At 48.3% G+C, this 14,568-nt stretch overlaps 1 protein-coding gene across 1 annotated transcript in view; it reads right to left on the bottom strand.

The window, feature by feature from the left end:
• Window positions 1-4,242: 4,242 nt before the first annotated feature.
• Window positions 4,243-14,568, bottom strand: part of LOC136964543 (transmembrane protein 132C-like) — a 49,807-nt gene continuing 39,481 nt past the window's right edge. The window contains 4 exon segments of the mRNA XM_067258701.1: window positions 4,243-5,373; window positions 5,869-6,060; window positions 8,480-8,765; window positions 10,269-10,477. Coding sequence (XP_067114802.1) covers window positions 4,303-5,373; window positions 5,869-6,060; window positions 8,480-8,765; window positions 10,269-10,477 — 1,758 coding nt within the window. The 3' untranslated portion in view covers window positions 4,243-4,302.

Here is a 14,568-nt window from a genome sequence, read left to right as displayed (position 1 = left end):
TTTCAACTGGATATAAAAGGTTTTGCGAGACCTTGTTCATCTTCTTCATGTTTTTTCATAGACAAAGGCCTTCACATCACCATATGTGTCTAACCTTTCCATCACAGAACACCACCATCTAATTTAATCCTTTCAATTACCGCTATACAGGTGGTACGGACATTTGCGGCGTCTGTCAAACGTTCTGTTTCCTTACTGCTTGAAAGAAAAACACGTTTGATTAGAGTGACATGGTTTCCCATATAACATAGAAAGTTTCCCAGTTAAACTTTCTGTAAGAATGTACTGTAACAACTAGTCTGTGCTGACGGCCTCAACAGTAGACCAATTTAATAACTAACTTACAACAATCTCATAGGCTGAAATCCCATCCTGGGGAAAAATATGATTTGTCCCCCCCAATAAATCACTGTAAACATGACGACATTTAAATAATATTTATAATATACATTTAACATATTACAATGTAGGCTATGTGTTCTACAGCAGTAATTTTGGTATCCCCCTCAGGAATTGCTCTTGAGAAAATGTCATATAATTTCCCCCCCCCCCCAAAATTGATAGCAGATTTTCGCCACTGGTCAAATTAATTTATAAAACAGCTGTATTGTATATGCAGGTGTGTGTACTGTTGTACTGTGCACTCTGTAGCTATCTTAGATATCTGAACAGCTGTGGCGTGCTGCCGTCAACTTTACCCACTCAGGGACAAGTGTGTGTACTATTGTACTGTGCACTCTGTAGCTATCTTAGATATCTGAACAGCTGCAGCGCGTTACCATCAACTTTACCTGCTCAGGGACAAGTGCTGACAAGATTCCTGGGTCAGATTCAGCCTTGACTGAGACAGAGAAGGAAACTGATAAAATAACAAATGGGAGTCTATCTTCTTAAAAAACAAATTACTAAAGTCAGCCCTGAAAACCTACCGCCGGGATTCTGTCTTTGAATGCTATTCCAGTCCGAAGATATTGTATGTTGTAGTACCCAACCTTTCATTTGACACAAACATGGTTTTTGCTGTATCTCCCCTGCATCTAGTATATCTATAGCTATGTACTCCTGTAAACACTGAGTTAACTGAGTTAAGAGACTCCAACAAGTGATCATTATCCCTATCAGAGCCTGAAGCGACTGTTCCCAGCAGACACTTGAGAACACAGACCTAAATACCGAAATACCAGCTGAGATGAAAACTAGCAAATAATAAAACAGACCCAATTCTCCTCTTCTACGAGGAGGGGGAGACATTAGTGTCTCTATCTCAATTAGAGATCTCAATAAGGCCGACACCGTGGGGATTTGAGGCAACGATCCACTTGCATCTAAAAATGCCATGCTTCAATTTCCTTTAATGAATTCTTCTGCATTGTTTTTGAAGGCTCTTTTGACTCAGAAGCCTGGGTCTCTCTGGGGTAATGTACAGAGGAGGCTATGGGCAAATGTGTGGATTCTGTTCAGCCACCCTGACTATGGCTACTGATCCACTGTATAGACACATACAATACCTCACATGCAGCTGCTTTGGTCGCGCCGGTCCAGATCGTAAATCATGTTCGCCTTTATATATTTATCTCTTCCTTGCTCTCTCTCTCTCTCTCTCTCTCTCTCTCTCTCTCTCCCTCTCTCTCACACACACACACACACACATACTTGCATGCAGTACACAGGGGCACAATGCTTTTGTATTCAGCATCTATGTGTGGTTCCTCCACACATTCACCCACACCTTGCCAACTCCCAAGAACTTTCCCACGTGGTGCTTCCAACATGAATCCTTTCATTAATAGAAAGGTTTTATCATTTCTAAGGCTCTAAATACTGTCATACTATGTCTCTCTCCTACACACACTCACACACACACACACATACATTCAGACTCACACATGGAGGCACAAGGAAAAGCACACACACGTACGTTCTCGGAAAGGAAGAAAGTTTGGGGTGGATATGTTGGGACTTTATTCTGTCCTAGATCAATAGAGATAGTGCAAGAGCAGCCGAGAGAGGAAGAGGAACAGTTCCCCTCCTGCCCTCCTCTGTCAAACCAATCTCACCATCTTATCTTTTATCTCGTCCGACCACTGTTTCGTTCTCGTTTATCCCGGTAACGTAACTCAGTCCCCACCTCTCTCACATACAGTATTCATGAAGTGACTCGAGCTTTCAAAGGGACATTCTGTTCAAACAAAACCCTCTTAAATCGAAATTACCCCCACCCTTGCACTAAAACCCACAAAAAATATTTCTGTGCCATACCTCTCCCGGCGATGACCTAATCCCCCAGTGTTGCTCCACCTGGCGAGACGGTAATCCAGGGATTTGAATCGGGGCTGAGCTTCCCTCCTCTCCTGGATGCTTAATTAGACCATCATTGACATCTGGGTTGTTAAATGGCTGCAATAATTTAGCTTGAAGGGCTGCATAGAAAATGTCACATTAACATGTAGTAAAACTCATCCAAGTCATCATTAATTAGCCTGGCCTTTCACTAAAGCGGAGCGTGTCCTGTTACCCAATGCGGAGAGATGTCCTAATTGTCTGGGAGCAGTACAAACGACCCTTTAATGCACTGGAGCTGGCGAGGGAATGACCTTCTATGGATGTCGAGACTTGTAACTACAACCATGAGTGGACTAGACTCAAAGTACTAATTGTACACACGAAAATAGGCTTTACGACTACGTCCGCCTCAGGAAGGGAAGTAAAAGAGGTGTCTGTGTGTGCGTGCCTGTGGAGTACTGTTTTGTTAGAAAGGGCAACATTAGGGTGTTAGGATGACTTATATCCCCCATGTTTACTTTCTGGCAAAGCGCTCAGAGGCTGTCGACGATGACAGGATGCTGGTTTCGTTTGATGGAGGGAGCATCCGCGCCCCCAGGAGCAGACGTTCTGATCCACGCCTTCCGGAAAGATCCACAGATAAACGAAAGGAGCAGACAAATGAATCAAACAGAGGCCGGGCGTTGAAGTGTCACCTTCGCTTTTAATCAATCCAGAGACCTCAGCAGCAGTGGCAGATGGATAGGCGTGGGAGTTGGAGGTTTTTGGAGTTTGCTGGGCTAACAGGTGTACGGCGTGTCCCCGTGGCTAACTGATCTAAGCTACCACCGGCCAATGGGGATCTGTGCTACTGTATACTGTGTCGATCTCTTGGTCTGCGTGATATAACGCTGTTTATGTGACTTAGTAGCAGTCGCCAGCCCTTTTACAGCACAATGAGATTCCGATCGAGTATTTCACCCATCTTAACTGTCGTCAACAGTCTAAACGTACCAACCAACAACTGCCGGTAGTTTGATAATGGGCCTAACAATGTTAGGAGTATCCAGGTGTTTGAATCAGCGGGAGAGACCCAGTATAACCTAAGGTCAAGGGGTTCTTGTTTGGACAACGGTGATCAATTGACAAAGAGAACAAAGAATATCACAGTTTTTTTTTTTTTTTTTTTAAGAACAGTGACGCTTTCTATTATTGGAAAAGAAAAGAAGTTTTGTACAATACAAATGGGACCTGTCTCACACTGGGTACCAACGATGTGCACACATTTATTTCAGGATGGTTTGACAAGGGTTTAGATCAGACATTTTGTGTCTTATCTCGCAATAACATGCATGAGAGCTGGTCTCTGGGGAATCACAGGGAGAAGAAGCGTGGGGGACAGACTAGGTAATGATGTACAAAAATACAGAACACCTCGCAAAAACATGTTTTGGTGCACACTGCAAACCGGTCTGCACAGCATTTGTATTTACATCTCTAAATAGGTCTGAGCACTTCTTGAATCTATAATTGCGTGAAGAGTTGGAATCTAACTACTTAATGAAAAGCAATAAACATTACATACAGAATGATAATAAAATGATGATTGGAAAAAAAGTAACAAAAAGGGTAATGGGAATGAGAATCAAATTCGATTTTCTTCAATTAAACAGGAGAAATAAGCATCTTAATTGACGTTTGTCTCTGTCAAGCAAATGATTGGCCACTTCACCCCCTTTCCTGTGGTGTCACGGTGATAAAAGATTCCCTTTCAATTTCGGAACCACGACCTCTTATGACAGTTGCCATGGAAACAACTCAGGCAGAACGCTCCCTTCTGTTGTCATGGCGGCAGTGTGGCAACAGCACCCGCCGCTTCAGTCTCAATCCCGCCCCCCGCCCCCCCCCCCCCCCCCCCCCCCCCCAGGTCCTTCCTCTATCTCCTCTTCGTCCCTCACTCTGAAGGCATTCGGGTGAGTTTCTCTCGTTTGTGTTCCGCTACAACAACAAAAAAGAACGAAAACCAAGCCCGCCCTTTGTTCACGCCAGGTTCTTGGTGGCGTTCTCGTTCAGGCGCTCCATGTAGTTCCTCAGATCCTGCGAGTCCCCGAGCTCGATGTCCGGACACACCCACTTGATCTCGCTGGTGTGTGCCAGTGGGCTGAGTACCGGGCACCCGTTACCGGGCTTGACGTTGGTAAAGGTGGTAAACTTGACCCGCTTCCTCTTAGTGGTGGGAGAGTTGAGCGACTCGCTCCTGTGGTCCCGGCCCCCGGCTCCGCCTCCCGTGCAAGCTCCGCCCTTGGCCCCTCCTCCTCCGTTGAGCAGCTGGCTCCCCTCCTCCAGGGTGCTCCCTAGCTCCTCCCCCTGCTGCCGCTGCAGACACAGGCCCTGCGGCCCGTCCAGCAGGCCCGCCTCCTGGCCCAGCCACACCCAGTCGTGCGCGTGGGCCATGGCCTCCGGGCTCTCCAGGGGCAGCTGCTTGCTGCGGTACTTGTACGCGTAGGAGACGCAGTTGATGAGGAACACCAGGATGGCCAGGCAGAAGACCCCGAGCAGGGCATACATGCCGATCTCCAGGTCGGTCAGGCCGCGCCGGGACGTCAGCAGGTCCTCGTCCGTGCTGCGCCCCCCCGGGAGCTCGGCCTGGGCGGGGTACTCCAGGAAGTCCCCAGCGGGCACCTCGCTGCCCCCGCTGGGCCTGGCGGGGAGGAGGGGGGCTTTGACGGTGGTGGCGCCTCGGTTCACGACGCCGGCGGAAGAGATGGAGCCGCCGTAGTAAGGCGAGTCGGGCCTCGTCCGGCCGCGCCCGTACGGAGGCTCCTCGGGGGGGCCGAAGCGGACGCGGACGGCGCCCACGCCGGACGCCAGGACGCCTCGCCGTCTCCCCCTCTGGCATTCCTCGGACGGCGTCATCTCCACGCGCACCAGCGAGCCCTGGCCCGGCCCCTTGGCCACGACGACAGGCCACTTCCACGAGGCTCCGCGCCGCACCTCCACCACCTGCTCGTCCAACGAGATGGCGGTGAGCGCAAAGTGGGCGGGGTCATAGTGATCCAGAGGGGTCATGGAGCCGTCACTGAACTGCAACCATGCGCTAATGAGAGATTCCTAAAAACACACACACAAACGCATTAGTGAATTCCCCCCTAAAACAAGCAATGTAAACTCTAGACAACCTTGTCTGCCACTAGATCTCCCCTTGGGACTGTCAGCCAGCTGAGGTAAGAAGACATTAAAGAAAACGCTGCTTTAAAGTCAACGCACTCCAGGAAAGCTCGTGTGGTGCTTCTCGTTCATCGCTGGGAGAGAAAAATGAGAGAAAAGGAAAAGAAAAAAACTGAACACGAGAGCAGAGACTGAGAGGTGAAAGTGAGAGAAAGGAATTGCAACAGCATTGTGGTGTTTTAATTGGCGGGGTTTAAAGATGCAGGAGCGTGTGACAGTGAAACAACGTTTCTTCATAACAAGAACAGACGAGACACGGAGAACCTTCAAACAAATAAGAGCAATTAGTTATATTTATGGTTCGATAAAGAAATCATATGAAAGTATGAAAGTGCCATAAGACGGAGTTACCACGACGTCTAAGGTGTGCAACGGTACCTGTTTGGGGCTGGTCATGACCTCCTGTGTGGTGGCCGTGGCGACGATGGCCCTGTTGCTCCCTGGACTGAGCTGGAGGGACAGAGAGAGTCCAGAGACCAGCTGCACCCCGAGCTCTGTCACACTCACTTTGTCATCCAGCACCTTGATCTTCCTCTCAGCCAGAACTGAAGCTGACAGAGGGGACAGCACCTGCACACACACACACACACACACACACACACAGGTGTCAGCACACACACACACACACACAGGCATGCATCATACACGTACACACGCAAGAACACCGACAGTACGCCTGCACACACACACTCTCAGACACGTACACCAGCGTGCATACACAAGTATACACAAGAACACATACAGTACACGTGTATACACACACACACACACACACAGATCCTGCTCGACATCCCACCTGCCCCGGCACTGACGGGCGTGGAAATACAAGCGACGTGTAAGGAGACCGGAAGTGCACCTCTCCTCTCCCATTACCGCTGAGCCTCCTCCACCACCGCCCCGCCACGCCAGCGCGGGTGTTTACCCTGCCCCTAATGAACTGTCAACCCCCATCACCGGCTCGTCTGTACGCGGTGCATTCTCCCAGCGCCGACTCACCCATGATCCACAGCACTTCTCTGGCAGCATGTTAACCACACAGCCAAGCACACCGGGGACACACAAGCATAACGATTGCTTGTAGGGCTTGTGTAGATGCGGTTGAACTGGTGAGATCCAGGGCTTAAGAGCCCATGCAAGCTCTGGAGCTTCGTTCACTAGGTATATGCGTGCCTACTGTGTGTTCAGAAGCTTTCAATCAAGCCCTTCAAACTGGGAGGCACACGCTTTTCCAAATGTTTTATGTCTGGATGGATTCTGTTTTTAATAAGAAGCGACATGACAATCTCCCCCCCAAAAATATCGCGTTTTACCCAAATATAAAGTTTGAATTTACTGAGCTACAAAAACAGACTTAAGTTCAATAATCCCCCCAAAGTCGAATAACGTACAGTATAAAATTGCAGAAAACTGCTGCGCTATAATTATTATTTTCTTTCCCAGAGAAGGACCTCCATGTCTGCTGTTTTAATTGTAACCCCCCCCCCCCCCCTTCCACCCCCCTCCAATCCAGGCTTGACTCCCCTGGAAACAGTAATTTATTAATTTATCTTTAGCTAAAAGTGCTGGGTAGTATGACAACTGTGATACAAGGAGCAAGGTTGAATCGTGGTTACCATGGAGATGGGCACAGCTATCCACTACGATTGCCCCTTATTTCCTTGGATTGCCAACCCCCCCCCCCCCCCCCCATTCCAATGATTGCAGCGCTTTTTATTGAATTTTAATACAAGACTATTGAAACCCTCTTGTTTGTGGTTTGATCTACAATCACTCCACTGAAGCGAGAGGCTCTCTCGCTATCAAATAAAACTCTAAAGTCTCCTAACAGCTTTGTCAATACTCTTTTGAGGCTGTGGTGCAAGTATGTGTTCAATGTGTTGGAGGCATGTGTGTATATGGTATACAGCATGTGTGCAGTGTGTGTGTGTGTGTGTGTGTGCTTGTCTGTCAGTCTGATGTGTTTCCCGAGTGTGTGTGCAGCCCTTTAATACCGAGGCAAGACCGAAATTGTAAGATGATTGCTTTAAAGCAAACCGAAACCCTAGCCTGAGTCATGATGAGCCCTGTGATTCATGTTCAGCCAGTGTAGAAGTGAGCCAGTATTGGTCACTAACAGTATCAATATCCAATGTCTCAAACAATCGAAGAAGACAGATAAGCAAAGGTGGTCAAAGATTAGCCGATGCTTTACTACATGGTCTTTTCTACAAAATCTATCCTGAGCTACTCTGGCAAAAACATGGATTCTCTATTCTCTCACACACAGAAACACACACACACATGCAGCAATAAGAAGTCAAGTCTGCATGTCATTTAGCAGATGCTCTTATCCAGAGCGACTTACAGTAAGTACAGGGACATTCCCCCGAGGCAAGTAGGATGAAGTGCCTTGCCCAAGGACACAACGTCAGTTGACACGGCCGGGAATCAAACTGGCAACCTTCAGATTACTAGCCCGATTCCCTCACCGCTCAGCCACCTGACTCCCTGTATGTATGCTGAGTGGGTGGGTGTGCTTTGAGGGGTAAACTCAAAAGTCGATAGTGTTTTCCTAAGTGGGTACGTGTGCTGGACCTGGTGTTCGGAGCCTGGTGCCAGTAATATCATCAGCCACATGCTGCCTTCATATGAAGACGCAAGGGCCCTGGAGGATCTACCTCCTTTTAGAGGGTGTGCCGCGCAGCCATGCTGCCCCGTCAGATGTCAATTGGCCAAAGTGTTTGTGCAGAGAGATCAATGTTGCCGTCTTTTGAGACAACCCTCCACTCTGAGACCCCAATTCACCCTATGCAGCTCAATTGGAAAGACCCTCTGCCTTGCACAGGTTCTGTGTGAATCACTTAGTCTTAACGTGACTCCCTCATTCGCTCACACACACGCTAACAATGTCGTTATCGCTGTTTTACCTCCCCGGTTCTCTTCGCTCCTTTGTCTTTATTTCTTCATTCGCTCACTTTTTCACCCTCCCCGCCTTGTCGGGAAAACTAACCTGTAGTTTGGTGGTACCGGTGTTCTGGCCAATCACAACCTGCCCTTGCACGAGGCGGGCCACCCTCTGGTCCTCCACTCTCAGCGAATCCTGGACCAGCTCTGTCACGTCCACCTGCCAATCGCTGCCCAGCAGGAAGTCCGGTTGGCCTTGCCCCTCCTCTGCCCCATCTGCCACGAAGTGTGTGAGCACGTGGACCGTGGTGCTCTGGTACTGGGGCACGCACCCCCCCTCGGCCCTCTCTCCTCCTTCATCCTCGTCGTCATCCTCACTGACTCGCTCATATCTGGAAGAACCGAGAGTAACAGGGCCTTCAGGAACTCGAACGTAGCTGTTCTGTATTGCACATCCCCCTCCAGTCCTCCAGTCCCCCAACCCTCCAAGTCCCCCAGCCCTCCAAGTCCCCCAGCCCTCCAAGTCCCCCAGTCCCCCAGCCCTCCAGCCCTCCAAGTCCCCCAGTCCCCCAGCCCTCCAGCCCTCCAGCCCTCCAAGTCCCCCAGTCCCCCAGCCCTCCAAGTCCCCCAGCCCTCCAAGTCCCCCAGTCCCCCAGCCCTCCAGCCCTCCAAGTCCCCCAGTCCCCCAGCCCTCCAAGTCCCCCAGTCCTCCAAGTCCCCCAGTCCTCCAGTCCCCCAAGTCCTCCAGTCCTCCAGCCCTCCAAGTCCCCCAGTCCTCCAGCCATCCAGTCCTCCAGCCCTCCAAGTCCCCCAGTCCTCCAGCCATCCAGTCCTCCAGCCCTCCAAGTCCCCCAGCCTTCCAGTCCTCAACCCCCCTTCCAGCCCTCCAGCTGGCCAGGCCAGGTGCCTGCGGAAAGGGAGAGCAGCGATTGTGGCAGCGGAAGAAACAATGACAGCCTCATTAGATGTCATTTAGGCATGACCGTTCAGGCAGAAGAGCAAGCTGACAGGTTAACATGGTAGAGCTGGCTGGCTCAGTTCTGCCTCCCTTAATCCATCCATCCCTCCCTCCCTCTCTCCATCCATCCCCCCCTCCCTCTCTCCATCCATCCCTCCCTCCCTCCCTCTCTCCATCCAACCCTCCATCCCTCCCTCCCCCTCTCCATCCATCCATCCATCCCTCCCTCTCTCCATCCCTCCCTCCCTCCCTCTCTCCATCCATCCCTCCCTCTCTCCATCCATCCCTCCCTCTTTCCATCCACCCATCCCTCCCACTCTCCATCCATCCATCCCTCCCTCTCTCCATCCATCCATCCATCCCTCCCTCCCTCTCTCCATCCATCCCTCCCTCCCTCCCTCCCTCCTCTCTCTCCATCCATCCCTCCCTCCCTCTCTCCATCCAAACCTCCATCCATCCATTGATCCACCAACCCCCCCGCCACGCTGCGGCGTGCCCGTGGGGGCGACTGGGCCTAAACTGAGGTGACATTTACGGCTCTCAACAGAAACATGAGAGCACAGCGTGTAGGCTGGGGAGTACGCCAGGTCAGCTGAGGGTCTTTGAGTGTAATGAGCTTGCTTTCAGACTCACACACCCACACACACACACACACAGGGAGTTCAGGCTGTTCGCCCTCCAGCTTTCCCTATTCACTCACAGTAAGAACGCAGCTTATGGGGCTTAAAGGCGGACAGCGTGACAGCGGGGGTATATGTGTCAGAGCGCCACCCAGTGGTCTGAAGGTCATATGACCTCAAGCAAATGCCAGGACAGCTGAAGAGGATCATTCTTTTCATCTTCTTTCCATTCCCTCTCTTTCTCTGACAAGGTGTAAACATTCGGGGGGGGAAACAAATGTATTCGGACCCTTCTCAGCGCTGTGTAAAAGACACACCTCCTGCTGCCGGCGGCGACGGGCACCCTCCAGCCCTTGATCTGGCTGAGCTCGGGGTCGCCCACGTCGATGAGCAGGGGCAGGCGGGGCATCCACACACTCATCTCCAGCTGGGCGCTCAGGTAGCTGTAGGTGAAGTTGAGGAGCATCTTCATTCTCCCTCTCGTCTCCTTCCCGTTCACGTACACATAGTCACAGCGCTCCGACACCTGAGAGAGAGGGAGAGAGAGAGAGGGAGAGAGAGGGGGGAGGGAGAGAAAGAGACAGAGAAAGAGAGAGGAGAGAGACAGAAACAGTGAGAGAGAGAGAGAGAGAGAGAGAGAGAGAGAGAGAGGAGATAGGACAGAGACAAATAGAGGGAGAAAGAGAGGGAGAGAAATGAGCAATAAATAGTGGGAGGGAGAGTGCGAGAGAGGTGAGAGATAGAGAGTTAGAAATAGAGAGAGAAAGAAAGGAAACTTAGAGTGAAGTCCATAAAAACGCCTTACTAAAGGAATTAATAGGAGTTACAAGGTACCTGGGGTATACTGTGTGCAAAGGGTGTACAGTATGCTCAGGGTCGAATACTGGGCAATCAGAGGCTGCTTGCCATTAGTCTGTTTGCAATTAGCTATGTATGGTGTGTGTTAGTGTGGGTGTGTTGGGATCAAATCAACTTAACAGATGGAAATTGACCATTCCCCAACCAGCAACCCCCCCCAAAAATGGCTCTGAGCCACGATTCTCTGTGACTGGCCATATTTTCAGCATTTCCTCCAATCAGCACCAAAGGCTCTCTCATGTGTGGCCAGTCAGCCACAGATGGACCAATGAGATGGCGGAATCCCTAAGGAGCATCTAAGACACTTATCGACTCTCATCCTCAAAGCAGCACATTTACTTGATCAGGCTTGTACCTCTATGCTTCTCGCCTGATTAATTTGAGCTCTCTTATAATCAACATCAGTTGCTGTTCACAGCCATAATCCTAACTCGACTTCCCCTTGAAGCTCGTCCATTTCAGCACGTGTCCTCAGAACTGACTACCTGTGTGGAATTTGTTTTGCTGAACACCTAGTCACCAGCTTGTTATCCTCCTGTCTTACCTGGCTCGGAGTTTCCGGTTTCTCCACAAACGTTGAGGTAGACCAACCCTGCGCTTGTCCGAGCTGTCTGCTGGCAGCATCGGCTCCTGTCGGGACCTCCTCTCTCTCTCTCTCTCTCTCTCTCTCTCTCTCTCTCTCTCTCTCCCTTTCATCCTGTCATAAGAGCACTTGCTCCTCGGGGCACTTAACCCCTGAGCATTCTGCTCGGTAAACTCTTCCCGAGTCTGTTCCATCCTTCAGAATCTCTGACCTTTTGGTACTGCATGGGAAGTACTTGTGTTCCACCATAGTTGTGTGTGTGTTTGTGTGTGTGTGTGTGTGTGTGTGTGACAGGGAGGGCCTTTCTGACATGCGTGTTCAAGGCCCTAGGATGATTTATTTACTGAAGTGGAGTAATGTCTCTCCCAACACACAACCACCTAGACACACACAAACACACACTGTACACACCTCCTCCCTAATCATGTCTCCTCCACGCTGATAGGCTTGTCTTTCAAAAGGCACTCGTCCAGAGACGGGATCTGACCCAGCATCACTCCTCATCGAGACACCTGACCGATTCGATCTCTCCCTCTTTCTACCCTCGCACATTTTCTCTCTCGCTCTCGTTTCAGCTCCCTCTCTCTCCCTCTTTCTCACTCTGGCTCCTAAACTCTTTCACTCCCTCCTCCTCCTCCTCCCCCACCGCCCCCCCCCCCCCCTCCACTCCTCCCCCATTAGTCTCTCTTTCTCCACGTCTATTTCTCTCTGGGCCCTGCTCATTGCTTATTCCACACCTGTCTGAGTCGGTCAATAACCCTCAGTGTTCAGCTGCAGCCCTTCAAACATACTGGGAAAATTTTCCACAACCCACACACAAACACAAAACAGTTCATACATATATATATATATATATATATATATATATATATATATTAGTTCTCTTATTTATATATTTTTTAAATATATTCTATAGATTTGTATTTTTTTTTCTGTTCCATTTCTATAACTTGGCATTGTAAATATGTAAAGAAAAATACTAAAAATGCTACTTTTATAAATGAGAGAATTGTATGAATGCGTTGAGACGATCGATTTGTTGGCCACATCACTTCTTTGGTTAGTTTGATAAAGTAAAAAAATAAGGCTCCTTGGAGATTAATTATTGACAGTATTGCTAGCCAGCTAGTACAAATCTTTGCTGAGTTTTTCTTCTTTCATATAGAATCCAGACAGAACACTAGCCGAGTTATGGAGACTAAGGAAAAGGACATGTATTGTATCTAACCCCTTAAAATAACTCAAACTAATTCTTTAGTTTGCAGTTTTTTCGCGCCTGGCTCCTTAGTTCGTTTTTTACAGTTTTTCTCGATTGGTTACAGACATTTTCTGAATGCATACCTCATAATCTCAGAACTCTACACACAAATAAAAAAAACACACACACAATGGGCAAAACCCCTCACTTCTCCTGCAAAATTAAACTTAACATTCAAAACAATGTTATTTAATCTCAAAATGGTATTTTGTTTTCAAATGACAAACACAAACCATCATATGAATAGACATTTATAATAACCATTTGAACACTGATGTGCTCAATGTAAAACACTATGATGAATGGAAAACACTTCTTCTTCATTCATCATAGTGAGTTAGGCCTTTTTTTGTTCAGTGTTACATTTACTACAGACAATACATACATAAGTGTGTTGTAAAATATTTGAGAATATTGTTTTTATACTCAGAACACAGAAATACACGGTAACAAATATATTTTACATATATGTACACAGTGTACATCCCAACCAACACAAAGTTGCACATACAGCGGTTTACATACAAAACAACAGAATAATTTACTGTATAGTGTATACAGTTACATTATTATTATTTGTCTTTGTATTTGCCGTAATGTTATGGCGTTATTTTCTAGGACCATGTTCATGATTTCAGTTTCCTGTTCAGGAGACAGAAGACGTTCCCGACCACCTTATGTTGGTAATCTTTCAGTTCTGCCAAACATATAGTAAAATACTGTAAATACTGTGTAGGAATACAAAGTAGTATTTTCCAAATACTTGAAACATACTTTATGTTTACAGTCCTACAGAACAGTCCACAGGCAATACTTTACTACTGTACTCATTGAGTACTGTATTGATATGCAGTAGGCCTACTGCAATTTTGTAGTGAGAGTAGATTTCTTACCTATTCTCATTTCGGAAAGTCCCGATGATGGATGCTACAGTGTACCTGCTCAAATTTGGCTGTACTCTTTGCCCAGCCTCCCTCATTGTTAGACCATGGTTGACTACATGGTCAACCAAAGCGGCTCGGATCTCATCAGAGATTATGGTCCTTGGCCTTCCTCATCCTCGTCCTCCCCGTCCTCCTCCTCTTACTCTCACTCCTCTGCCTCTGTTTCCAATGTTGGCATCCATTGGTCAAAAACAGAAAAGGTCACCTGTTGCCCTTTTATTCTAAAGCTCTGATTGCTAATTGTAAAACTGTGTGACAGGTGTTTGTCCATGCGATGAGTCAGTGTGCGTATTTGAATGGCAGTGTGTTCTTTGTGAAAACAAAAGATTTTCTTCATGAAAATTGTGCCAAATGCAGAGAATTGTGTGTAGTGTTTTGAAATGTTTTTGTTTTAGAACTGCAATTTGAGTGTAAATCAGGAATTGTGCTTGTAGTTTAGCACAATTGGTTCATGGGGTTGGTGCATGAGTTACATGTTGTGGTCATTGTGTCTCAAGTACCAGTATTTGTGTGTAAACAATTGAGAAAAACTGTAATCAAACTAGAGATGTTTATCTCCAGCAAACCCTCCATGATGTGGAACCAGTACCTTTGGAAAATGATGTGGATTTTAATCAGCAACTTCAAACGCACATTTTGGATTGGAGAGCCTTCCCTGGGTGGAGAGAGCAGCTTGACACCGGGTGGTCTCTCCAATCAGCAGTAAGGGATCTGATTTTACCATCCAATCAGACTAGGGCAGCAGTTTGGTGAGTTAAGCCACCCCCCCCCCCCCCCATCCACTCCCCCCCATTAACACCGGCACAACCTCTAACTATCCAGGTTGAGAGTTTGCAGAAAGAGGGAGGGAACAGACTTCAGAACCCACTCCGGGTGTGATTAAGGTTGGCCGCTGCTTTGGCACAGTATCATCAGCTAGGAGAGGCAAACGTCAGATCAAGAGAGAGCAAAATGGAAAGGAAACTCTGCCTAAT

This window comes from Osmerus mordax, chromosome 20, assembly GCF_038355195.1.
Source record: "Osmerus mordax isolate fOsmMor3 chromosome 20, fOsmMor3.pri, whole genome shotgun sequence".
Taxonomy (NCBI): Eukaryota; Metazoa; Chordata; class Actinopteri; order Osmeriformes; family Osmeridae; genus Osmerus; species Osmerus mordax.
Note: the sequence above shows the minus strand (reverse complement) of the source record. Positions and strands in the feature narration are given on the sequence as shown.